At 53.4% G+C, this 22,418-nt stretch overlaps 1 protein-coding gene across 5 annotated transcripts in view; it reads right to left on the bottom strand.

The window, feature by feature from the left end:
- AGRN (agrin) overlaps positions 1-22,418 on the bottom strand; it is a 109,644-nt gene that overhangs the window by 28,427 nt on the left and 58,799 nt on the right. For all 5 annotated transcript variants that reach the window (XM_030507766.1, XM_030507769.1, XM_030507765.1 and 2 more), the window contains 5 exons: positions 11,907-12,122; positions 10,052-10,276; positions 7,495-7,719; positions 7,188-7,394; positions 1,509-1,730 (listed from right to left, as the gene is read on the bottom strand). In XM_030507766.1, coding sequence (XP_030363626.1) covers positions 1,509-1,730; positions 7,188-7,394; positions 7,495-7,719; positions 10,052-10,276; positions 11,907-12,122 — 1,095 coding nt within the window. The remainder of the gene's footprint in view (positions 1-1,508; positions 1,731-7,187; positions 7,395-7,494; positions 7,720-10,051; positions 10,277-11,906; positions 12,123-22,418) is intronic.

Genomic DNA, 22,418 nt, shown 5'->3' with positions numbered 1-22,418 from the left:
GGGACAAGAGCAGGAGGTTAGAACAGCAGGTAAGGCATCGCTGTGTAATGGAGAGAGGAGCTGTTGATGTGGGCATGTAGGGACAGGACAAAGGGAATAGCTTTAAACTGGCAAAGGGAAGAGTTAGATGCGATATTAGGCAGAAGTTCTTCCCTGTGAGAGTGCTGAGGCGCTGGCACAGGGTGCCCAGAGAAGCTGTGGCTGCCCCATCCCTGGCAGTATTCAAGGCCAGGTTGGACACAGGGGCTTGGAGCAACCTCATCCAGTGGAAGGTGTCCCTGCCTGTGGCAGGGGGTTGGAACTGAATGAGCTTTAAGGTTCCTTCCAACCTAAACCACTCAGTGATGCTATGAAATAAAGCCCCACAGCAACCTCCTCCTCCTCATCCTAGCAGCCTTGTTAGAAGCAGTGCAAGGGAAGGAGCAGAGGTGAGGGCTGCAGGAGGAGGAAGAGTCAGGGTCCGAGGCAATAACTACCCATAAAAGCCATCAGAACCAGGAGTAACAGTGATGAAGTGTCTCTGGAGCTGACACAGCTAAATAGGAGGTGGAAGAGAGCACGAGGCTGGGGGAAATTATGAGGAGTGATAAATCAGTCCCAGCCCTGGGAGGAGGGAGCAGCATCCCAGCAGCCTGTGTCCCAGGGGAGAGAGGCAGCAGGATTCACACATCAGGGTGGGATGGAGTTGGATGGGAAAGCGGATATTGTCTTCCCCTGGTTCATCAGGGTGCAGCAGTGCTGGACCCATGGATACCACAGCAGCATTCACATCACCCTGATACATCCCATAGAGGGACCCTCACATGCCTGCTGCAAACACACACATCACATGCAGTCTGGGTCAGAGAAGACGTTTATCTTCCTAATAACTCAATGAGCCATCACTCACTGCAGGAGAGACCAGACTCCAGCCAGCACATCCCCTGACTCCTGGGTATTTAGTGATTCACGGCTTCATTTTCCCCTTCAAACACCCTCTTCCTTCCCTGCCATTCAGTGCATGAGGAATTTGGCTCCAAGATGGGCTTTCTTATTTCTCTTTCACACAGCAGCTGCTGTCTTTGCATGGGGGAGGGAAGATGCTACAGCCCCCTGCTTGGTTTGTGCAGACTGTTGGACAGGAGGTTTCTATCTAGAGCACAAAGCCTGCAGCTATGCCTGCGCTCCGCAGGTCGGGAATGGGGCTGCTTATAGCAGCCTTCCAGTGCTGAAAAGGGCTACAAGAAACCTGGAGACAGGCTTTAGACAAGGGATGTAGGGACAGGACAAGGAGGGATGGTTTTAACCTGACAAAAGGGAGAGTTAGATGTGATATTAGGAAGTTCTTCCCTGTGAGGGTGCTGAGGCGCTGGCACAGGGTGCCCAGAGAAGCTGTGGCTGCCCCATCCCTGGCAGTGTTCAAGGCCAGGTTGGACACAGGGGCTTGGAGCAACCTGCTCTAGTGGAAGGTGTCCCTGCCTGTGGCAGGGGCTTGGAGCTGGATGAGTTCCAATGGGATCAGCTCTTACCGCAGGGCCCCTTGTGCTTCACTTTGATCTCCCTCTTGAGCACGCAGGCCATGGAGTCGAGCTCACAGGGGTTGCCGTAGGTGCGGTTGTCAGTGCCACACACTGGGTCATAGCGGCCCTGGCACACTTGCTGGCACTCACACACAGCCTCTTGGTTCTTCACCACGCACGTGGCCCCAAAGGTGCACTCCACACTCAGGCACGGGCTCGGCGTGCCCAGGTCTGCATAGGGATATAGAGAGAAAGACACTGGTTTGAATCCGCTGCTCCCACAGCATCCCGTGGCACTGCGCACAGCAAGGCATGCCAGCATCCCCAGCCTCAGCCCCGCGCCTGCCTGCCCCAAGCCATGGCAAATGCACATTGCTCCTGCCCGTGGCACCCTGCACCCTCCATGCCACCCTCAGCATCATCCCCATGCGTGGCAGAGGTTAGGGATGGGAAGCAGGCACAAGGTCTTCTCCCTGCACGCTGTGAAGAGGATTCCTGACTTGTCTGCTCCATCCCATCCCAGCTACACTCTGCCTCAAGGGGCTGGCTTAAAGTGGGATCATCCCACCAAACCCCATTGTCTGGGTGTCCCCAGCAGCTCACATCATGTGTTGAGGGAGGGCAGCACAGACTGATGCTCCTCATTGCTGGCACTTTGCAGGCAGCAGTGGTGCCACAACGCTGTAAAGTCAGATCTGAACAACCAGCTCTGTGGCAGATGACAGGGCAAGAGGCAGCAGAAAGCCCTTCTCAGTGTGGTTCTTGGTGCTCCAGGACTCTCACTGCATCATCACATCATACCTGGCACCAGTAGCCAAAAAGCTCACAGAGGGACAGCTCCCTTCACTGAGGTCCACATCCTCCTGAATAGCTCATTTAATACCCTCTATGGCAATACCCAGGAAGACCTGGCTAGAGAGGACATTGGGCTTCACCACACAGCCTGTCTCTCCTCTCCCCATGTCAGCTCCCTTCGCCTCCATGATGCTGGAAAGAACACGGAGCTGCTGGGCAACAGGAAAAAGAGACCTGGTATCCTTGCTTCAGCCCAGTCCTTGGGAATCTGGCTCCCTGGGGATGGGTAATGCCCCATAGCATGTGTTGCAGGCTGAGAGGTAGCAGCAGTCCCCTCTGCTCACAGACTGGAGCTGCTAGCCAAGCTCATGGCACCTTTCCTTCAAGATGCCCATCACCAATGATGGTGATAGCAAAGAGAAAAGGCTGCATCCAACTCCATGTTCAGCCCTACTTATGGTCCCCTCAGTTCCCAGCCTGCTCACATGTCTCTTCAGGAATGCTCTCCACCACCCAGAAGCACTGGCCATGCTGCTGGGGAGAGACCCAGCACTGCCAACAACCTGTTCTTGTGCCTCAGGACAAGACCCTGAGGACGTGGGGCAAGCAAAGGGCACAGATTTAATCCGTGTGGAACACTGACAAGGACACATGACAAAACACATGTGGGGAACAGACAATGCAGCCAAGACGAGACGGATGTAACAGGCAAACAAGGACTGAGCAAGGACCAAGTGGCGTATCTGCAGAGCAAGAGCAAGGCTTGAGCCCTCAGGAGCCTGGCTGCATGCTCTCAACCAGCAAGAAATGGCCCATGGGCACATCCAAGCCTGAACTTTGGATTTGGCTCTTTGGGAAGCACCTACCAAGTCAAAACCTAGAGCCAAAGGTCTGCATAGGAACAGGGAAGAGGGAGATGCTCAGGCACATGGACACTACTTCAATTCAATCCAGCTCTTTCAACTGCATCCCAACTTCCCTGCAGCAGAAGAGTCTTTGAGCAGTTCCCAAGGACCAGCTCCCTGCTGTGCTGAGCCCTGTGATGCTGCTCCCATCTCCTGCTTGTGTTTCTCTTCTTTAAAACAACATCTATGCCATAATGATGTCCCTCAAACACAGAGACACATGGAGAAAGCTCCTCTGCTGGACACAGGCAGTAAGGATGCAACGAGCTAAGCACGAAGCAAATGCATTCACTCATTTGAAGTCCAAATTCACTCTCCTGTCTTGGGGAGCAAGAGTGAGAGTGCAGGGAGGTGCCAGGCCTGATGGAGAACACTACCCTGTCATTCCTTGCCCTCCTGGAGCAGGCAAACCTGCGGAGATGGGGCACATGAAGTTCATTCACAGCCTGAAACTCAGCCTGTGAATTATCACATGCAGCCTTGGGCACCCTCAGATCTGGAACCAGTTTTGATGTGGGTGGATATAATGAGGACCTACTGAGCAAGGACCTTAAGCTGTGCTATAATCAAGACCTGCTTTGATTCCTCGCCCATCTCCATGCTGTAGGCAGGGAAACTGAGGCACGGAGCAAGCTAAATGCTCATTCGGCATTGATCCCTACCTGCTCCCAAGCCCTAACCAAGCCCTGGGGACACTGAGCTCTCCTGCTCAATGGGTGGCTATGGAGAAGAGGCTCTGAAGCTGCTCTGTAACCCATCACACCCCATCAATCTGTGCCCATGACACCCAGCGGGCTCCGGCACCAGCTCCACAGGGAGTATTCCTAGGGAAGAACCACATCTGAGTACAGTTCCTCAGTGCTTCCAAAAGGCACATGGTGCTTTGCTGGGTACTGGGGAGAGGAGCTGCAATCCCTGTGGATCCCCTGCCCGCTGGACTTGCACAGACAAGCGTGACACACACTATGGAGAGCAGAGGGACAAGCAGCACAGACCCAGGCAGGTAGAAGTCTCTGGGAAGGAGGAGGTGGGGAAGAACGGGGGGTTAGTTGAGGGCAAAAGGAGAGGTAAGATCAACCAGGAGCAATCCAGACTGATGTACGAGCCAAAGAGGGGCTTGCTAAGGAGCAGGGAGCTCACAGCACCCACCTCTGCTCCCACTCTCATGTGCCTCGGAGGGTCAAGCCACAGCAAGCACCGGACAAGACCCCACTGCACTGTGAGGCATTTCCATTCCAGCAGGAAGTGTTTGGGATGAGGGATGGGAGCAAACCCAGGGCAATGTCTCCATCCCAGGGGCTCTCAAGCAAAATTAGAGAGGTAGGGAGCACTGAGAAGAGGCCAGGACTGTCCCTGGCTATGGAGAAGGGGAGAGAGCCGACCTCCTAGCAGAGATGTCCGGGTAGGGAGCAGGAGGGTGCTGCGAGGACACAATTCCTTCCTCCAAACAGGCAACACTGTAAAACACAAGACACAGACGAGAAAGGAAAGAGAGAGAAAGCAGAGGGAGAAAGAGACGGGGAAGGAAGAGCAGAGAGAGGCAGAGAGGAAAAGACAGATGCAACTACAGACACCTTCCCTCCACCTCCTGTCCACATTGGTCTCATCCCATCCCTTTTTTCTCGGCTGCACCATCATGGTGCCAAAGTAGAGAAGGGTTAAAACAAGGCCTGGACTGTTTTGTTTGGCTTTGCCTCCTTTGCCTTGCTGCAGGAAAAGAGCAGCAGAGCTTAGAGTTTCTTAGACAGGTATGTGTGGGAGATTAAAACAGTGACCATACTAATGTCCTTCCTTTTCCTTTTCTCTTTCCCTTTCCATTTCCTTTCCTTTTTCCTTTTCCTTTCCTTTTCCCTTTCCTTCCCCAGCTCCGTGCATCTCCTTCATCCTCACAGCACATGGATGAAGTCCCCATGCTCCCCATTATGCATGCTGGATGCAGACAGAGCCTGTGGCTCCCTCAGCCCCTGGTCTCACCCACTGCTGAGTGTGCCATGAGGACTGCACCCTGCAGCCCACAGAAACCTCCAACAGCCAGGAGAGAAGCTGGTGCCACCAACAGTGATCTATGTTGTCACACCAGCTGGAAAGCAGCATCATCGCCCCAATCTCCACTTCTAAATCCATTTCCCATCTCACACTGAGCCTGAACTGGTGCCACAGAGGACGACATGCTTTCTTTCCAACAGGCTCAGGCAGAACATGCTTTCCTAAGCTGATGGGGAGACCAAAGGCTTGCCCACACCTCATGGTGGTTTGCTACAGGGCTGCCTGGAGCTGTCGTGTGGATGTGAAAGCCTCGGCTTTGGCAGGCAGAGCCCCAGCTTTGATCTGCTTCCCTGGATTACAGGCTCTGTTTGCTCCCACCCCATAAGGGTGCAGCTCCTGAAAGCAGATGTGCGCATCTGCTGTCCTCGCCTGCAGGAAGAGAGGCTAAAATGAAAGAGAGGAACAGCAGATGTATAGGGACCAGATCCTACTGCCCACTGGCCTCACTGCACTGAATGGGCTGGGAATGATCTATGTCATGTCTGACAGCTCATAACTACCAGCACAAGTCCTCTGCTCACCCTAGGAATTTGGGAAGCCTCAGCAAGGTCCTGATGCTAAAGGAGGTACAGGAAGGGTTTGTGGAGAGCCCAGGGCATCAGCACCCAATGACCCAGCTGCAAACACCATCTCCTGGCCCCAGTGCATCTCAGGAGCCACAGACACCTCACTTTGTGTGCCTGCACCAAGGCAGCCTGCCTCGCCATGAGCAGCCCCATGCCAGCCCCAGTGGCTACTCACACCTCCACAGGGGCACAACAGGGCAGGAAAATGAGTTCCAGGCTTGCCCAGCTTCTTGGCAAGGCTTCTGGTTGCCATCCAGCACCAGCTCCCTGCAGCAGAGAGGACTGAAAAGTGCCTGTGTTGATCTTCCTATAGGGAGAACGTGGGGAAATGACTCCTAATCGTTCATCCACCAGAAACACAGTGAAAGGGATGATTAAAAATCACAGTTTGTGATTGTATTGAGTGTGATTTTGGGAGCCTGACAAAAGGGGTTTCAAGCAGCTGGGCTGGCAGCATTAACAACCCACTGCAGGAGTACAAAGCCAACAAAACAGATCCACAACATGGGGCCTAATTTCCAAGTGTTTCAGAAGGTTTGATACAGCTGATACCTTATGAAACATCAGGTTAAAATAATAGGACACAGTTCCAGATGTAGGAAAAACCAATTTGAGCTTAAATGAAAGAGTCCAACTCATACAAATCAATTCAGTGGCTGTGTTTAACTTCCTTCATTCTCTGTGCAATGATGTTAAAATTGGATGTTCCCAACATCCTAAGGACACAAAGTCCCATCCTATCACATCCTCCTGAAAAGCATCCATTGGAAAAGGTCAAAAGCTGCTCCCAGAGACGAGACAAAGACGCGGTGAGAAGTCCAAAGAGCGGGTACGCTGGGAAGAGTTCCTTATGGAGATACCTGGAGCTGAGAGAAGCAGGCAGGCATGGAGGGGGAAGCATGGAAGGAGCTTGGGACTGGCACTACCCTGGGAGGAGAAATGAATGGCATGGGCTGCACGGGAACTGCATGGTGGTGGATGTGCCCTTGGCCATGGTGGTGAATGAGAGAAACCAGCTGGACATCACAGACACTTGGTGCTGTTTAAACACAAATGACTCCTCCCTGTGTTATTGAGCACATCAGAAACAAGACCAAGGAGGAACACACACACACACACAGAGGAGGACTGTGAAAGGAAAACCAACAGGCAGGAATGGATATTCAGGGCTTGTTGGCCGCACCACTGAAGAGAACCTGTGTCTTGCTCAGGGTGAGCATCCACTCACAACTTACTTACCCGCAGCTTTCCAGCATCACCTGCCTTGAATGGACTGATACAGTCTGGGCTTAAAGTGGCTGCTGGGGCTGGGAAGCGAGTGATGTGGGGGTACCAGTGTTCCTGTGGGTGACCAGCCTGGTGGCACCAGTGCTTACCACAGGGTCCACTGTGCTTTACTGGGATGGCAGCCTTCTGGTGGCACTCTGCCTTGCGGCGCTCGCAGTCGTTGCTGTAGGTGCGGCTGTCGCGGGCGCACACGGGCCGGTAGGTACCATCGCAAGAGATGCGGTCGCAGGAGCAGCGAGTGGTGCCGCGGCGGTTCAAGCACACAGCGTTGAACTTGCACTCATCCTTGCATTTGTCTGTGGGGAGAAGCGACAGCACTGCTCAAACCCACCGCAGGGGCAGGGAGCAGGAATCTGAACGCTCCCATCATTCCCAAGGAAGCAGGGATGTACTTACCCTGATGCTGGCACTGCCCTGAACGCACCTTCTGGATCTCCAGTCCCCGGATGGCCCCCGAGCGCCCCATCACGCACTCGTTGTCATAAGTCACCCCATCGTCACCGCACACAAGCTCCTTCTTTGGGGGACAGGTCTCGGGGCGGGAGAGCAGCTCTACCCGCCGGGTGCGGGGGTTCACCCGGCACACACGGTTCATGTCGTTGAGGACGCCTTTACAAGGGTCTGTGCACAGAGACAGGGCACACAGTTAGGTACAATCACACCCTGCCCACAGGGGTGCTTCCTGACCTGCCCTCCTTCCCTTTGGCTGGCACCAAGAGCCTCCAATCCTTCCCCAAGGGTACTCAGTGCTCTTCCTCAAGACTGGACATCCGCGCACGTAAGGACTCTGCACACACTCACCCATTCCAAAGTGACGGCTGGATGGAATGAGCTCTGCCTCTTTTCCCATCCTGAGCTGCCTTCACTCCCCTCTGTCTAAGGGCACCCTGACCCAGGCAAACCTCCTAAGTCCAAAGGGCATTACAAGATGTTTGGTACTCCCATCCCACTCTCCCTCCCTGTCTTCCCAAAGTGCTGGAAGAGCATGGAAGGCAGCCAGGGCCACACACTGCCTTGCACCACTGCTCTAATCTAGGCTTATCCGGATCACCCTCACTGATGAGCTGAGCTCATATTAGCATACCAAAGACACGGGTAAACCTGGTGCTGACTGTTCACTAATCCCTGACTCCAGGTTTTCCTCTTCCTTGCCAAGCAGGGAACCTGCAGAGTGCTGATTCATTGTCTGCAATTGCAGAAACATGATCAAATCTCTCCCCCCTTTAATCCTACTACTCTGAAATCCCTGCATCAACCAGTCCCAGGATGACAAGGTGGGAAAACAACACAATACCCCATATCCCCAGCCTCTTACAAGCTGGAAAGGGACTTCCCTTCTGGCCACCCCTACATCCCTTGGAGAAGGCTGGCCTAGGACAGGGTCACAGCTGAAGTCTTTTGCTTTAACCACTTTAGCATATGCAGTAATCATGGAAACGAAGCAGACGGAGGAGCTCCCACAGGACCTGCCCAATCCATCTCTTATTCCCCCTCTGGCAAGAGCTGCCTGTGCTCGCTGCTGCCCCACCAGCAAACAGACAGGGATGTGTTACCTCCTTGGAGGCTTCTACAACCCTAATAAAACAAGAACATCTTGTGTGGACTCAAGGGGCTGTGGGTAAATGAGGCTGCTGTAGTGGGGCAGGGATGCGGAACAGATGAGGAGGTGGGGACTGACCACATCAGAGGGGTTGGGGATGAGGCAGATGCAGAGATTTATCTCAGGGACCGTATGATGGGGACTCTGTGTGTGACTCTTCATCCCTGCTCCCTCCTCTACCTTGGAGTACATCCTCAAGCCCTACAATGCACACCCAACAGAGCACAAAGACCTTCGGCTATTTTCAGGCTCTGTAACCCATCTGCCTGAGCTCCTGCTGATGCCCAGCTAAAACCAGGAGGACCTCAAAGGAGCAGCGAGGCTCAAAAGCCTGTTCTCTGCCCTACAAACCTGGTGTGACAGCACGTCTTGTGCACCTCCCACTTGCACCCATCTCACCCTATTTGGGACTGAGCAGTGCAAACACAATTCAAGCTCTTCGGGGTTTGCAGCCTGCCCAAACACACTCCCACACTCCTTCCCCCGGGGACAAACACTGGTCTGGCACATGTCCTGCCTGATCTCATGGTTTCCCTAATGAATACAGTTGCTTTTAATTACCAGGATCCACAGCCACTGTTAGCCCAAGAGGAAGCTGTCCTCACAGTGGTTGTGCTCTGGGATCTGAGCCTGCTGGGCTCCTTTAATTAAAGGGAGCTGCTTGCCCACAGGCCCTCGGATGTCACCTAGCAAAGGGCTTCTTGCCAAAGCCAGCAGCCAGGGCATTCCAGCCCGAGAAATAGCAGGAGGAAAAGGAGGGAGCACAGATGTTCCCACTGCTTCGTAGGTCACTGGGTCCCAAGAACAACCAACCACAGCCAAATGCTGCAGGTTTGATCCGAGTTTCAGAAGCCATCACCCACAAAGTGACCTTCTTCTGCCCAGCCTGTTTTTGAGCTGATGAAGACATACAAAGAGAGGCTGAGAACACTGGGGCTGTGTGAAGACCTCAGAGCAGCTTCCAGTATCTGAAGGGGGGCTACAAGGACGCTGGAGAGGGACTCTTCATCAGGGACTGTAGCGATAGGATAAGGGGTAATGGGTTTAAGCTTAAACAGGGGAAGTTCAGGTTGGATATAAGGAAGAAGTTCTTTACTGTGAGGGTGGTGACGAGTGGAACAGGTTGCCCGAAGAAGTGGTAAATGCTTCATCCCTGGCAGGTTGGACGGGGCTTGGAGCAACCTGCTCGAGCGGAAGGTGTCCCTGCCCGTGGCAGGGGGTTGGAACTGGATGAGCTTTAAGGTCCCTTCCAACACAAACCAGTCTGTGACTCTATGACAGCAAATGTGCTTTGCCATTCCCCACTGCTCTCAATCCAAGGGGGAAGGTTTATAAGGCAACAAGAGGACTCACCGCAGGCGCCATCGAACTTCTTGAAGACATTCTCCTGCTTGTCACAGGCGTGCTTGTTGAGCTGGCACTCGCTGCGGTAGTCCCTGCCGTCGCTGCCGCACACGGGGCTCTCGGGCACGCCGCTGCAGGACGATGGGCACACGCACTTGGCCGACTGGCCATCGGTGGAGCGCACACATGTGCTGCCGAAGCTGCAGGTCACCTCTGCGCAGGGGTCCTTGGAGCCTATATAGGAAAGGACAGGGCAAGGCACAGGCGTGAGCTGCTCCCATGGGATGAATAAGCCTGACACACCATGATAGCTACCTATAGATGGTTTAAACTGAAACAGGGGAAGGTCAGGTTGGATACAAGGAAGAAGTTCTTCCCTGTGAGGGTGCTGAGGCGCTGGCACAGGGTGCCCAGAGAAGCTGTGGCTGCCCCATCCCTGGCAGTGTTCAAGGCCAGGTTGGACACAGGGGCTTGGAGCAACCTGCTCTAGTGGAAGGTGTCCCTGCCCGGGGCAGGGGGTTGGAACTGGATGATCTTAAGGTCCTTTCTGACCCAATCATTCTATGATTCTATGATCCCCAGTCCCTCTGAGTGCCAAGAATCATACATGATGGCAAGGGACGTCCTTCTATCAGCTTCAGTGGATGCTGGACCCATGTACCTTAGGACAAGAGGAAACAGCCTCAAGCTGCACCAGGGCAGGTTTAGATGGAGATGAGGAACAATTCCTTCCCCAAAGGGTGCTCAGGCATTGCAAGAGGCTGCCCAGGGCAATGCTGGAGTCACCGTCCCTGGAAGTGTTCGCACACCGTGTAGACGAGGTCCTCAGTGCCATGGGTTAGTGGTGGCCTTGGCAGTGCTGGGGAACGCTGGACTTGATGAGCTTAAAGGTTTTTTCTAACCCAGTTGATTCTATGATTCTACCTGGTCCTGAGCAACCAGGATGTCCACAGAGGCAGGCAGGACCGTGCGGCTGTGGGACCAACCCCAAACCCAAACCCATGACTCACAAGGAAGGGAGCTCACTCCCCACCTGGCACTCCAGGCAGAGCCCTTCCTTTCCAAACCCCTCAGCCTTGCTGCAAGCTCCCTTCCCTGCACATGCTCTCCACCGGCCTCCTGCTCCATCAGATGAGCAGAAAAAGGCTCCTTACAGCACCTCCTGCAAACCATCATTAGAGGCAGAGCTCAAGGAACAATTTCCTCAGTGACAGGGAAGGGCCAAAATTTATTCGCCAGCTTCTTTTTTTGGTCTCTTTTTTCCCCTCCTTATTTGTCACTTCTTTATGATTCTGATTTGGAATAAATCACTCGGTGCTCTCCTCCCTCTGACAAGAGCTCAGCAGGAGCACTGGGTGCGGATTTATTGCAAGGCAGAGCGCTGCAGGAGAGAAAGGTCAAGTTAATTTACTCTGAGATGAGGAGACTGGGGTCTCATTTACACAGCTCCTTGCTCACAGCTGGGGAATGCCAGGCTGGCTTTCATCAGCCCACCCAGCCTGTTTATATGCCTGGTCCCTCCAGCTTCTAGCTGTAGTAGATATGACCCACAGTAGGGAGGTATTGTGGTCACTGGGTTGCTGCACACCTCTTGAATGGCTTTGGCCATCATTGTGCCTCTTGTTGCACTCTGGTGATCATCAAGGAGTTGTTGGTGATTCCCTCAATGTCCCTTCCCATCACAGAATGGTTTGGGCTGGAAAGGACCTTAAGATCATCTAGTTCCAACCCCCTGCCATGGGCAGGGACACATCACACTAGACCAGACCTATTCCCATCCACCAGTACATCACCAGCACCACAGTGATAACATGAGCTCAGGACATCATGGTCACCTCCTGAGAGCAGAAGAGCTCACACTCACCACATGGTCCCTTGCTGATGACTTTGATCCGCCTCTGTTGGTTGCACTGGGCCTTCTCCAGCTCACACTCGTTGCTGTAGGTGGAATAATCAGAGCCGCAGACAGGAGCCACCACCACGGGACAAGCTGTCTTCTTGCAGACACACGAGGCTTGAGAGGGGTCGGTGGGGCTCCTCTCACACACCGCCCCGAACCCGCACAGCATCCCTCGGCACGCTGCAGGCACACACATAGAGATGGATGAGCCTTTTGTGAAAAGGAGGATGCAGACCAGCACCCATCCAGGACTTCGAGGGCAGTGCCAGCAAGAGGATCCTCAAGGCACAGCAAGGTCCTTTCTTGGCTTAAGGCAGGGGTGTCAGCATCCCGACACATCCAGGAACCAGGTAGTTAAGCTTTGTCCTCCAGGGACGCCAAGGATGCATTTGAGCTGCTCATCCCATGCCTGAGGACAAGGGTCTGCCCTGCTAGGGCTGATGCACCCTAAGGCCCCATCTCTTGCCTGTACCCATAGCATGGACATTAACCTCCTCCATCGTGCTGGTACCATGAAGAGCAGGCAGCATGGGGAAGGGCAGCATGGACAGTGGGGCTGATAAAGGCTGTGACACAGAGAAAGCTGCCTCTGAAGGGAGGCTCCCCTGGAAGCAGCACCCCCTTTTGTCCTCAGGCACCGCACAACCATCCACACTGTCTCCATGACAGCTTCTCCTGAGTGACTGAGCCCTGCTGCCCTTTGAGAGGGGTCAAGTAAGGCAGGATGTGTGCTAAGCACCTTCACGCTATGCAAGGACAGGGAGGGAAAAGGCTGGGGTACATGGTTCAAAATGAGCTATCAAACCCCTTCAGTGCTCCTTCTCACTCCATGCTGCCTGTTCTACTAATTGCCAGTGTGAACTGGAGAAAGAAGGTCTGTCACCAGCTCTGCCCCACAGCAAGGAAGTCAAGAACCAGCTCATGAGCAGGGGGATGCCTCCAAACCCCTCCAGACATAGAGGAGCATCCCTAGGGCTCCAGAAAGCACTTGCTCTCCCTAGAACCCTTCCTCACCTATCCCAGTGTGGGACAGATTGTCCCCCACGCACACACTGTTTTATGCATCAGTGTTTATGCAAAGCAGCCAAACCACGTGGCTGGTGTCTCTCTGAAGAAGATGCACATCTTTTTATCACATGCACTAATCAGAGCAGCCGGCACGGACCAGTTCAGCATCTGAATTGCTAATGTGGGGGGGAAACGGCATTCTTCAGTGGGAAGGAGGAAGGGAGAGAACAGGGGTCTCCAGGCACAGTGAGGGCAAGAGATGCCAGAGTAGCTTCTACCTGGTGGTTTCTGCCATGAGCACAGCCCTGCGCTCCCAATATGCGCATGCAGGCAGGCACCACATACCTGCTGTACCACCCTGCATGCACATCACCCTACATGCACATCACTCCCTGCATGACCCTGCATGCGCATTACCCTGCATGCACCTCACCCCCTGTATCACCCTGCCTGCACATCACCCTTCATGCACATCATCCCCTGCATCACCCTGCCTGCACATCACCCCCTGCATCACCCTTCCTGCACATCACCCCCTGCATCGTGCTGCATGCACATCATCCTACATGCCCACCCGCTGAACCAAGCGCAGTCCCAGCACCCACTGCACCCCCAGGCAGCAGCAGCTCCTCCATCCCTGCAGATTGACCCACATAAGGAGAGAACAAGAACTCATAAAAGGCAAAATAAACCGCTCGACAGCGGCTCATTTACACTTCAATTCCCGAGCGTTTGCCTTTGACTGCCTGAAGATTTTGAGCTCATATGAACAGCAACAACGCGCCACTAAGAGACTAATATCATCAAATAAAAGAACTCTCTCCCTCTCCTGCCCAATATCTAAAGGCAATTCATCATCTTTATGAAGCGCTTGGGTAGTCTCTCCTGCTCTTCCCATCGCTGCTCCTTCTCTTTTCCCCCCCACTTAATGCAGATGAACATGTTGAGCTCTGATATTAGAGGGGAGGTGTGCAAGTGAGTAATGTGCAATGCAGGACAAGCAGGGATTCATCCTGTCCCCTAATCCCAAGGCACAGGCCTGTGGAGCATTAGTGTAACTGTGCAGTGCATTATCTGCCACCAGTTGTAGGGGAGGCAGAGATGGAGCTGCCTTAGATCAGACCCAGCGATGGGACGGGAGCTGGTGAGCACAGAAGATGCTGGATGAAGATGCAGCTTGGAAAGGAGCTCAATCAGGTGCCTGCTTGAATGCAAGGGGGAAGAGATGCATGTCTGAAGACACTTGTCTTCAGGACACACTGGCTGAGGCTCACCAGCACACTTAGAGATAGGGAAACCACAGTGGAAAGCACGTCTAGGGTGTCAGACAAGGATGTCTCTCCTTTCTTGAGCTCTTCTGCTCATCTTTTGCCTCATAGAGTATGGGAAAGGAGCCTCACACATCCAAGGCAAGGGCTTCAGCCCAGTCCCAGGGTACTCAGCACCAACCAAGCCTTCACAACCCATTCCCTTTCAGAGCCACCACAGACAGAAGCACTTGGCTGGGTGTGGGCAGAAGCAGTCGTAAGTGAGGCACAAAGTGCTCTTGTCCTCATGCTTGTATGTGACAGCCCGAATAAACCCCAGGCAGCAGATAAAGTGTACAGAGATACAAGGACCTCTTAAATTTGACTCCCACTGGCGCTGGTGAAGACTCTGCTATCCAAAACACCCCACAAGGAAATCATCTACCTGCCTACCCAACTGGAACAAGCACCAGTGACCAGGAATGCACAGAGGCACCAGGGCTCTGTCTGCTGCCCCTCTAGGGACATCTGAATAGCATCACCAGGGTAGCGACCATACATTTCCCTACCAGCATGCCTCCTACATCACCCCACAGACATACACTGGTTGAAACCAAGCCCAAAGCCTGCCTTACCCACAGCAACACTGCAGCTGGATGCTTTTGAGCCAGCTATGATGGACACCTCTGCAGGGCAGACGCTGGAAGGCTTGCAACAGAGCGCCTGCTTGGGATGCTGGAGGCTGCAGCCTGTTCCTGGATGCAGAAGGGAGGTGGGATCTCTCAATGCTTGCTCAAAACTGCCTTAAAAGTGCCTACAAAGCACAGGGCAAGGCTGTGCAGTGAGGTCAGAGAACAGGCTGGGTCTGAAGCGAAGCAGCGGTCTGGTTGAACCATTCCAGAGCTGCACGGATAAGGCGCAGCGAGGCATTTGGCACACAATGAGAGCAGCACTTGTCTGGAGCAGCAAAAAGCTACAGCAAGGAGCTGACCTTTCCCAAACCTCCTGAGCTGCCAAAGATGAGGGAGAGAAACAGCTCAAGTGAGGTATTTATACAACACTCCAGCAAGCTGTATAGAACAAAAGGGAGGGCTCGGGCTTATTGTAAGCACGCTGAATAGCAGCCAAGCCTCGCCGTGTCTCTTAGCAGCACTGGAGCAGAAACAGGATAATAAATAACAACAACAATAATAATAATAATGAAGCAGTGCACTTCCTGGAGAGGAGGGAAAAGGAGAAGGTGTTGCTATCAATACTTCACACCTGAGTCAGCATGGGGGGGACACAGCAGTCTCCTCTCCCTCAGCAGCCCCAGGCTCAGCCTGCAAAAGCAAGAAAGGCTTTTAGAAGAGATCAAGGCTAGGGGAAAGACCTGACTGTGTTCAGAGCCTTGGCTCCAGCTCACATAAGCTGTGCTCTGAGGCTCTGCCTGGTGGCCTGCAGTGACCCCTTGGTCAGGGCAGAGCACAGAGGGATGCTAAGGAGGGTTTCTTGCCCTCTGGCTAATTGGGGAAGGTGAGGGGCACATCAAAGTGCTCTGGCCTCTCCTCCCAACAGCCCAGAGTGGAGCACAGGCCATTCTCCAACAGGCAAAGGGAACATGCTGGGAAGCATCCACCCCACAACAGCTGGAGCCACAGCTGTATGCCTGCTGCCAGCCAGGGACGAGCAGATGGGGAGGGAACTTGGGGTTATGGTAATAGTAAATGGACCATGGTGTCCATTTACCACACGGCCATCTGCAGGGCAGATCCTGCCTGGCCCCGGGGGGCTGCAGTGTGGGGTGGTCATAGGAAACACTGGGAGAAAGGGGCTGGCTACTCCAAAAGGCAGCGTTGCCAGACAGGGATAGCAACCAAGTGACAGAAACACCTTTCCCAGCCTGGACCAACACAGAGCGGGATGCCTGCATTGAAAACCATGAGCAAAGAAAAGGGGAAAGGAGAGTGATGACAAGCTGAGAGGAGCCTTTGGGATCCCATCTATGCTGGCACCTGAAACTGGGGTGGGAAGAGTGAGAGTCAGGGTAGGAGAGCGCTTCTTGCTGTGGTCCAGGCCAGGAGCTGCCAGCATTGATCCAAACCGAGCTGCTCCTGCACACAGACAGACTACCCACTGCACCAGGAACAGTGACACTGCTTCAGCTCCAGGCATCCCCCCCTATCCATGACACTTCCTCAAGCAGCCCCTAGTGAGCAGCAGGGAGGGAGCAGGATGGGATGCCCCTGCCAAGGTTCAGCTCCGCATCTCCGTGAGCGGGCTGCGCGGGCACAGATGGCACCAGCTCCACCTCCTCGCATCCAACAGTGCCTGCAGATGCCCAAAGTGGCTGGAAGGACAGCTGAGAATAGGACAGCTCTGCCGTGGCCAACAGGGATGGCCAGAGCCACCGCCGGAATGGCAGCGAGCCACACATGGAGCTGCGGGCAGCAGGGAGAAGGATGCTGGTGAAGGGAAGTCCCAAGAGAAAGGGCAAATGAATCACAGAACCATAGAATCAACCAGGTTGGAAAAGACCTTTAAGCTCATCCAGTCCTACCGTTCCCCAGCACTGCCACCACTAACCCATGGCACTGAGGGTCTTGGCTACATGGTGTGTGAACACTTGCAGGGACGGTGACTCCAGCACTGCCCTGGGCAGCCTGTTCCAATGCCTGAGCACCCTCTAGGGAAGGAATTGTTCCTCAGCTCCATCTAAACCTCCCCTGGGGCAGCTTGAGGCCGTTTCCTCTTGTCCCATCCCTTGGGAGCAGAGACCAGCCCCCTGCTGGCTCCATCCTCCTGTCAGGCAGTTGTAGAGAGCAATAAGGTCACCCCTGAGCCTTCTCCTCTCCAGACTAAACCTCCCCAGGTCCCTCAGCCGTTCCTCATCATTGTGCTCCAGGCCCTGCACCAGCTCCATTGCCCTTCTCTGGTCCCCCTCCAGCACCATTTGCACCCAGTGCTCCAGGTAGAGCCCTTGGCCAGCTCCTCAATCCATCCCAGCCTTCTTCCCAGCCTCCTGGACCAGAGCAAGGACAAGCAGCAGGGCGATGGCAACAGGCTGCAGGCAGGGAGGATGAATGGAGAGCAGCTTCTGCTTCCAGCTTCTCCCCATCCAGTTCTGCACCTTGGTTCTCCCATTTACAAAACATGCAAATAACAATAATCACCAACCCCCCAGTGTCAGCAGGTAAGTAGCTCAATACAACTAGTAGGGATTAATAACAAGCTGCCTTCATCAAGTGCTTTGAGATCTTGGGGTGAAGAGGTCTGTCTAATAAGCCCCGAGCATTCACATTAAAATGTTTCTCTGGCTTAATAACAATAATCATAAATGTAATGTCAAAATTGCTCTTTTCCACTGCACTGAAAAGAAGAAAGTGCAACAGGAGCAGCTTGCTGACTGCTTGTTGCATCCTGCTTCCATTCCCTGGCCATAGAGCCTGGCTAAGAGGGGCTCTGGTGCATTCCTTTCCCCTGGACCAAAGCTTTCTCCTCAATAAGAATCTTGCCAAGGGAGGAGGGCCCTCAATGTGGGAAATGCACAGGTGATTCCTGGCAGCTCCATGCCCCCAGCCAGACCTGCCTGCTGAAGGCAGAGCATGTGTTTGCCAGCCTGGACCTGCTCCAGATCCCAGGGGAGTGCATCCCTTCTCTGAACAGGCTGAGGAAAGCAATCAGAGAAGCACAGCGGGAGACTTGATTACAGCTCACGACTGAGATGGGAGGGTGGGATGGACCACTGATGGGGAAGGGTAGGAGAGAGGAAAGGCTAACAAATACATGATAACTGTGCTCTGGGCAGGCACAGCCCTGAATCTCTGCAGCAAGGGGTGTCCAAAGGATGGGGACATCACTCATGGGCTACACCAGGATATATATAGGATATAGGCCACACAGGGTGAATCATAGAATCAGAGAATGGTTTGGGTTGGAAGGGACCTTAAAGCTCATCCAGTTCCAACCCCCTGCCACGGGCAGGGACACCTTCCATTAGAGCAGGTTGCTCCAAGCCCCGTCCTTGAACACTGCCAGAGATGGGGCAGCCACAGCTTCTCTGGGCAGCCTCTGCCTAAAGGCAAAGGACACCAGCACAGAGCAGGGCTGAGCTGCTGCGGGGGCTTCCCTGCTCCCAAAAGGGCAGAGGGAATCGCGAGGCCCCGGGGATGGAGCCGGGTCAGGCCAGCCAAGGCTGGCATTAATTCTGCATGAGGTGCCCGTTGCCATGGAGACCGGGGAGGCTGCTCCAGCCCCATCTCGCCTGTGCACATCTACTCCTCTGTGCACACTTACTCCTGTGTGCACAGCTACTCCTCCTCTGTGCACATCTACTCGTGTGCACATTTACTCCTCTGTGCACATCTACTCCTCTGTGCACATCTACTCCTCTTCCCAGGACCAGCCTCCCCACCATCAATATTAATTACATCAGCCAGGGCTCACTGGGTGATGGACAAGGAGGTGTCGTCCCCACAGCCCAGCACATCCCAGGCCATACCGACATCGGCACAGGGCTGTCAGATCATGGAATACCACGCTGGAAGGAACCTCAAGGATCATCTGGTCCAACCTTTCTAGCAAAGCATGACCTAGACTACATGTCCCAGCACCCTGTCCAGCCCAATCTCAACAGTGTCCAACACTGGGGAGTCACCACTTCCCTGGGAAGATCATTCCAATGGCTGTTCTCATCATGATAAATCTTCTACTGCCAAGTTCTATCTCCCCAGGAGTAACTTGTGCCCATCATCCCTTGTAAAGACATAACTCCTTGTAAAAAGGGAGTCTCCATCTCCTTCGTAGCCACCCTTTAAACACTGGAATATGGTGATAGAGTCACTTATCTCTTCACTTCTAAAAGCCACCACAACTGAAATGTAAACTGCAAGCACAGCAGCCTGTCCCCACTTGGGAAAGAACAGCCCAGAACCTCACAGGGCTGACACTGGTGATGCCAGCAGCATAGGCCACAGTAGATAGAGAAGGAGCAGGATGAGAACAGGACTACACAGTCTATAACTGCGAGTCAGGAGGGGTGGGCAGCAAGGAAAAAAGCTGGACCATTGGAAGATCTAAAAGCAAAATCAAGTGCTGGAGGCAGAGAGATGGTAGCAAGCAAAATGAAGGCAGTGCTGGAGGCAGGCAGGGCAGGGTGGAGTTGAAAGCATCATGTTCTTGGGTCTAAAACATCAAAGTCCCTCTTGCAAATCAAACATCATCTTAAAAGACTCTCTCGTTAATCTGCCACAAGCCCCTTGTGCGAGCGGCTCTGCCACAGCTCCTCATCACGGGAAGAATTCCTCAGCCTCCATCGGATGGAGTTTGGAAATGGGATCCACAAGGGATGCGAGCAAGGAGCTCAGCGCGCACAGAGTGCACCCAGATGGATGGCACCCTGTACACAGGAGGTTGTTTTAACCTGCTTCCACAGAGGGAAGCAAAACAGAGTGTTTTCAAACCAGGGAGATTGAAGAAAAGGGAACGAGGCTGAGCAACCTTTGGATGCCAGCTCCTCCCAAAGCCAGCACACTGCCCTTTGCCAAGCTTTCCCAGGCATGCTGCAAGGTCTACTCATGCTCTTTGCAAGGAGCTTGCTCATCCCTTGCAGATCTCATCCAGCTTCACACCTCCTGCTCTCCTTTCCTCTCCATCTGCACTTCACATGAAGCATTAAACATAGCGACTGCACCCCTAAGCCACTGAACCAGGTAACTCCAGCCACTCCTGTTCTCAGCAAACACTTACTTGCCATTGAACCAGCAAGACTTTTTGTGTCACTATGACCTTGGGCATGTTCCTACAAAACCAATATTCACTTGGCACGAAATCCTCTGCCACAGCACAGCACTAGGGAGTATTTGCACTGGGCTAATGCTAGAGCTGGTAGTGATGCTCTAGGTACCACACGCTGACTTCAGCATGGCACGGCCAAGGGAATAAGAAGGAAAAAGACAAGAAGAAGGGAAGAAGACAAAGCAAGACAAATGCTTTCTTTGTCACAACACTGAGACTAAATGCCAGAAGGCAGAGAGTGAGGCAAGGCTGGGGATCTGCAACCTGAGCAAGGACACAGGGAAAATCAGGAACCCCATAGCAGTTCTCCCACTCCTCCTTTAACACTTAAGCCACGTAACATGAAAGTGCATAAATTGATCCCCAAGAGAAAGCTCAAACTTCACTGTAAACAGAGAAAAAAAATGCTCTCTAGAGATCAAAAGTGGTGCCTAATAACTGCTACTACCTTATCTACCGCTCAACTTTTGAAGAGCTATGTTTAGCATCTCTCCTCTCTCCAGAGCAACCCTGAAGCAGCCTGAGCTGCTTCAGCTGAAACACACTTTGCTGCTGCTCAGGGTGCGAAACCCCAGCAGGGAAAGAGTCACCCCACTGCAGCAATGGGCAAGAAAAACCATGCTGGGGAATAGGGATGAGGGTCCACAAGCAGACCCCAGTCCTGGCTCCCAAGCTGTTGCCTCACTGCCGAAGGGTGTAAATACAAGCAAGAAAAAGGACAAAGGAGACAAAGATATAACCAGGGTCATCTGGGGACTCCGTGGACCCGTTAGGGGATGGAGGCATAAACTGCCCAGGACGCTGGGGCAAATAGAAGAGCATCCCAGGTCACACCCCGTAACTGAGGCAGTGGGGTGTAAGTATCACAACAGCAGTGCAGGAGGTCAGCGCTTCAGTGTGTGCTGCAGCAAACTCTGAAGAGAAGGAGTAGGCAGTGTGTAATTAAAAATGAGCTCATCAGCCTGGTACAGAAATTCACCTGGCGCAGAGAGAGTGATTTTTCTCCTGTTCCATGATGTGTGACAAGACTTCCCACCACGCTCCAATGCTCTAAGTCCCTCCCTGGGGGCTGGCACAGTGCAGAAACACCAGCACTGCTCACACTGCCTCAGGAGAGGATACCCCAGCGCCATGCAGCAGGGATGAGGCATTCAGGGGGTGCAAAGCTCTCCCTGCTCCCCATCACGCTTCCCTGCAGGTAAGGAATCATTCCCCAGTGTAACAGAGCTTGTGAGGGGAATACTGACAGCACAATCAAGCAGGAGAGCATCTCCACTGAGCCACTATGGCCCTAGGGGAAGCTGTGCCTCCATGGAGCACCCCTTCTTGACACAGAGAGGAGAGGTCACAGCATCTGACTGGGGGTCTGCAAAGAGCATCCTCAAGGTTTAACATCATCCCTGCTGCCTGAGTTTGTCAGGTGGGGAGCTGGCACATGTGGACACCATAGCCCAAGGCTGCAAAGAGATGGATTACTCCTAGAAAGAAGCACTTTCTCCACTCCTGCTGCTACAACTCAGTTCCATTTCAAACCACGCATGTAGGGGAGGACTGGGGCTGGAAAAACCATGAGTGTGAAAGGAATGGAGTGTGGGGTGGTCAGAAAAGACCAAGGGCTGCCAAATGCATCTATAAGCAGACAAAACCACACAGGTCTGAAGCACCTCCCTGAGATCAGCCCCATCACAAAGCCTGTGGAATGAATTCATTTTGTAGCATCCAAGTCTTAAATTGGCTTGTGTCAAAAGAGAAATAGGCTGGTATCAGCAGCCAAAGCCAGCATGGTGTTCCAGTACTGCCATGCACAGAGGCAACAACATTGAAGAGCTTGTGGGTTAAGTTATATTCTCATGGCTCTCTTTCCAGAGCAGCCAAATGTTCCCTTGGGCAGGCACCGAGCTGCCCAGAGAGCCACCAGGCAGAGCAGGCAAGGGGAGGCAAGCACCTTGCATGACTTCTAACCCCAAGGCAATTAATAGCCAATGGGTTACTGACCAAAGGAAGCTGTAATCAGAATTATGGGATGTTAATTAAAAATGATTAAGTAAAAGAAAGGAACATCTTTTTCTGATGAAGCATCATAAAATGGTTTGGGTTGGAAGGGAGCTTAAAGCTCATCCAGTTCCAACTCCCTGCCATGGGCAGGGACATCTTCCACTAGAGCAGGTCGCTCACAGTATCAAACAGGAGGAGGACCAGACTCACTAATCTCATCATCTACAGGTGGGGAGCATTCCCTAACACCTCCCTGGCACAGAGCAGATGCTCCATAACACACAGCACCATTTAAACCCCATGAAGGCAGAGATGGCCACAAACAGGGACATGGGCAACCTGTCCCTGTTCACGCCACTGCAGGTGTCTATCCCCTTCTTCATGGACACGAGATGGATGGGGAGCCACTGGAGGGGAAAGAGAGCTGGATCTGACAAGACAAAGCCATAAC

Source organism: Strigops habroptila, chromosome 16, assembly GCF_004027225.2.
Source record: "Strigops habroptila isolate Jane chromosome 16, bStrHab1.2.pri, whole genome shotgun sequence".
In the NCBI taxonomy this organism is placed as follows: Eukaryota; Metazoa; Chordata; class Aves; order Psittaciformes; family Psittacidae; genus Strigops; species Strigops habroptila.
The sequence above is the reverse complement of the archived record's forward strand: the minus strand, read 5'-3'. Positions and strand labels throughout refer to the sequence as shown.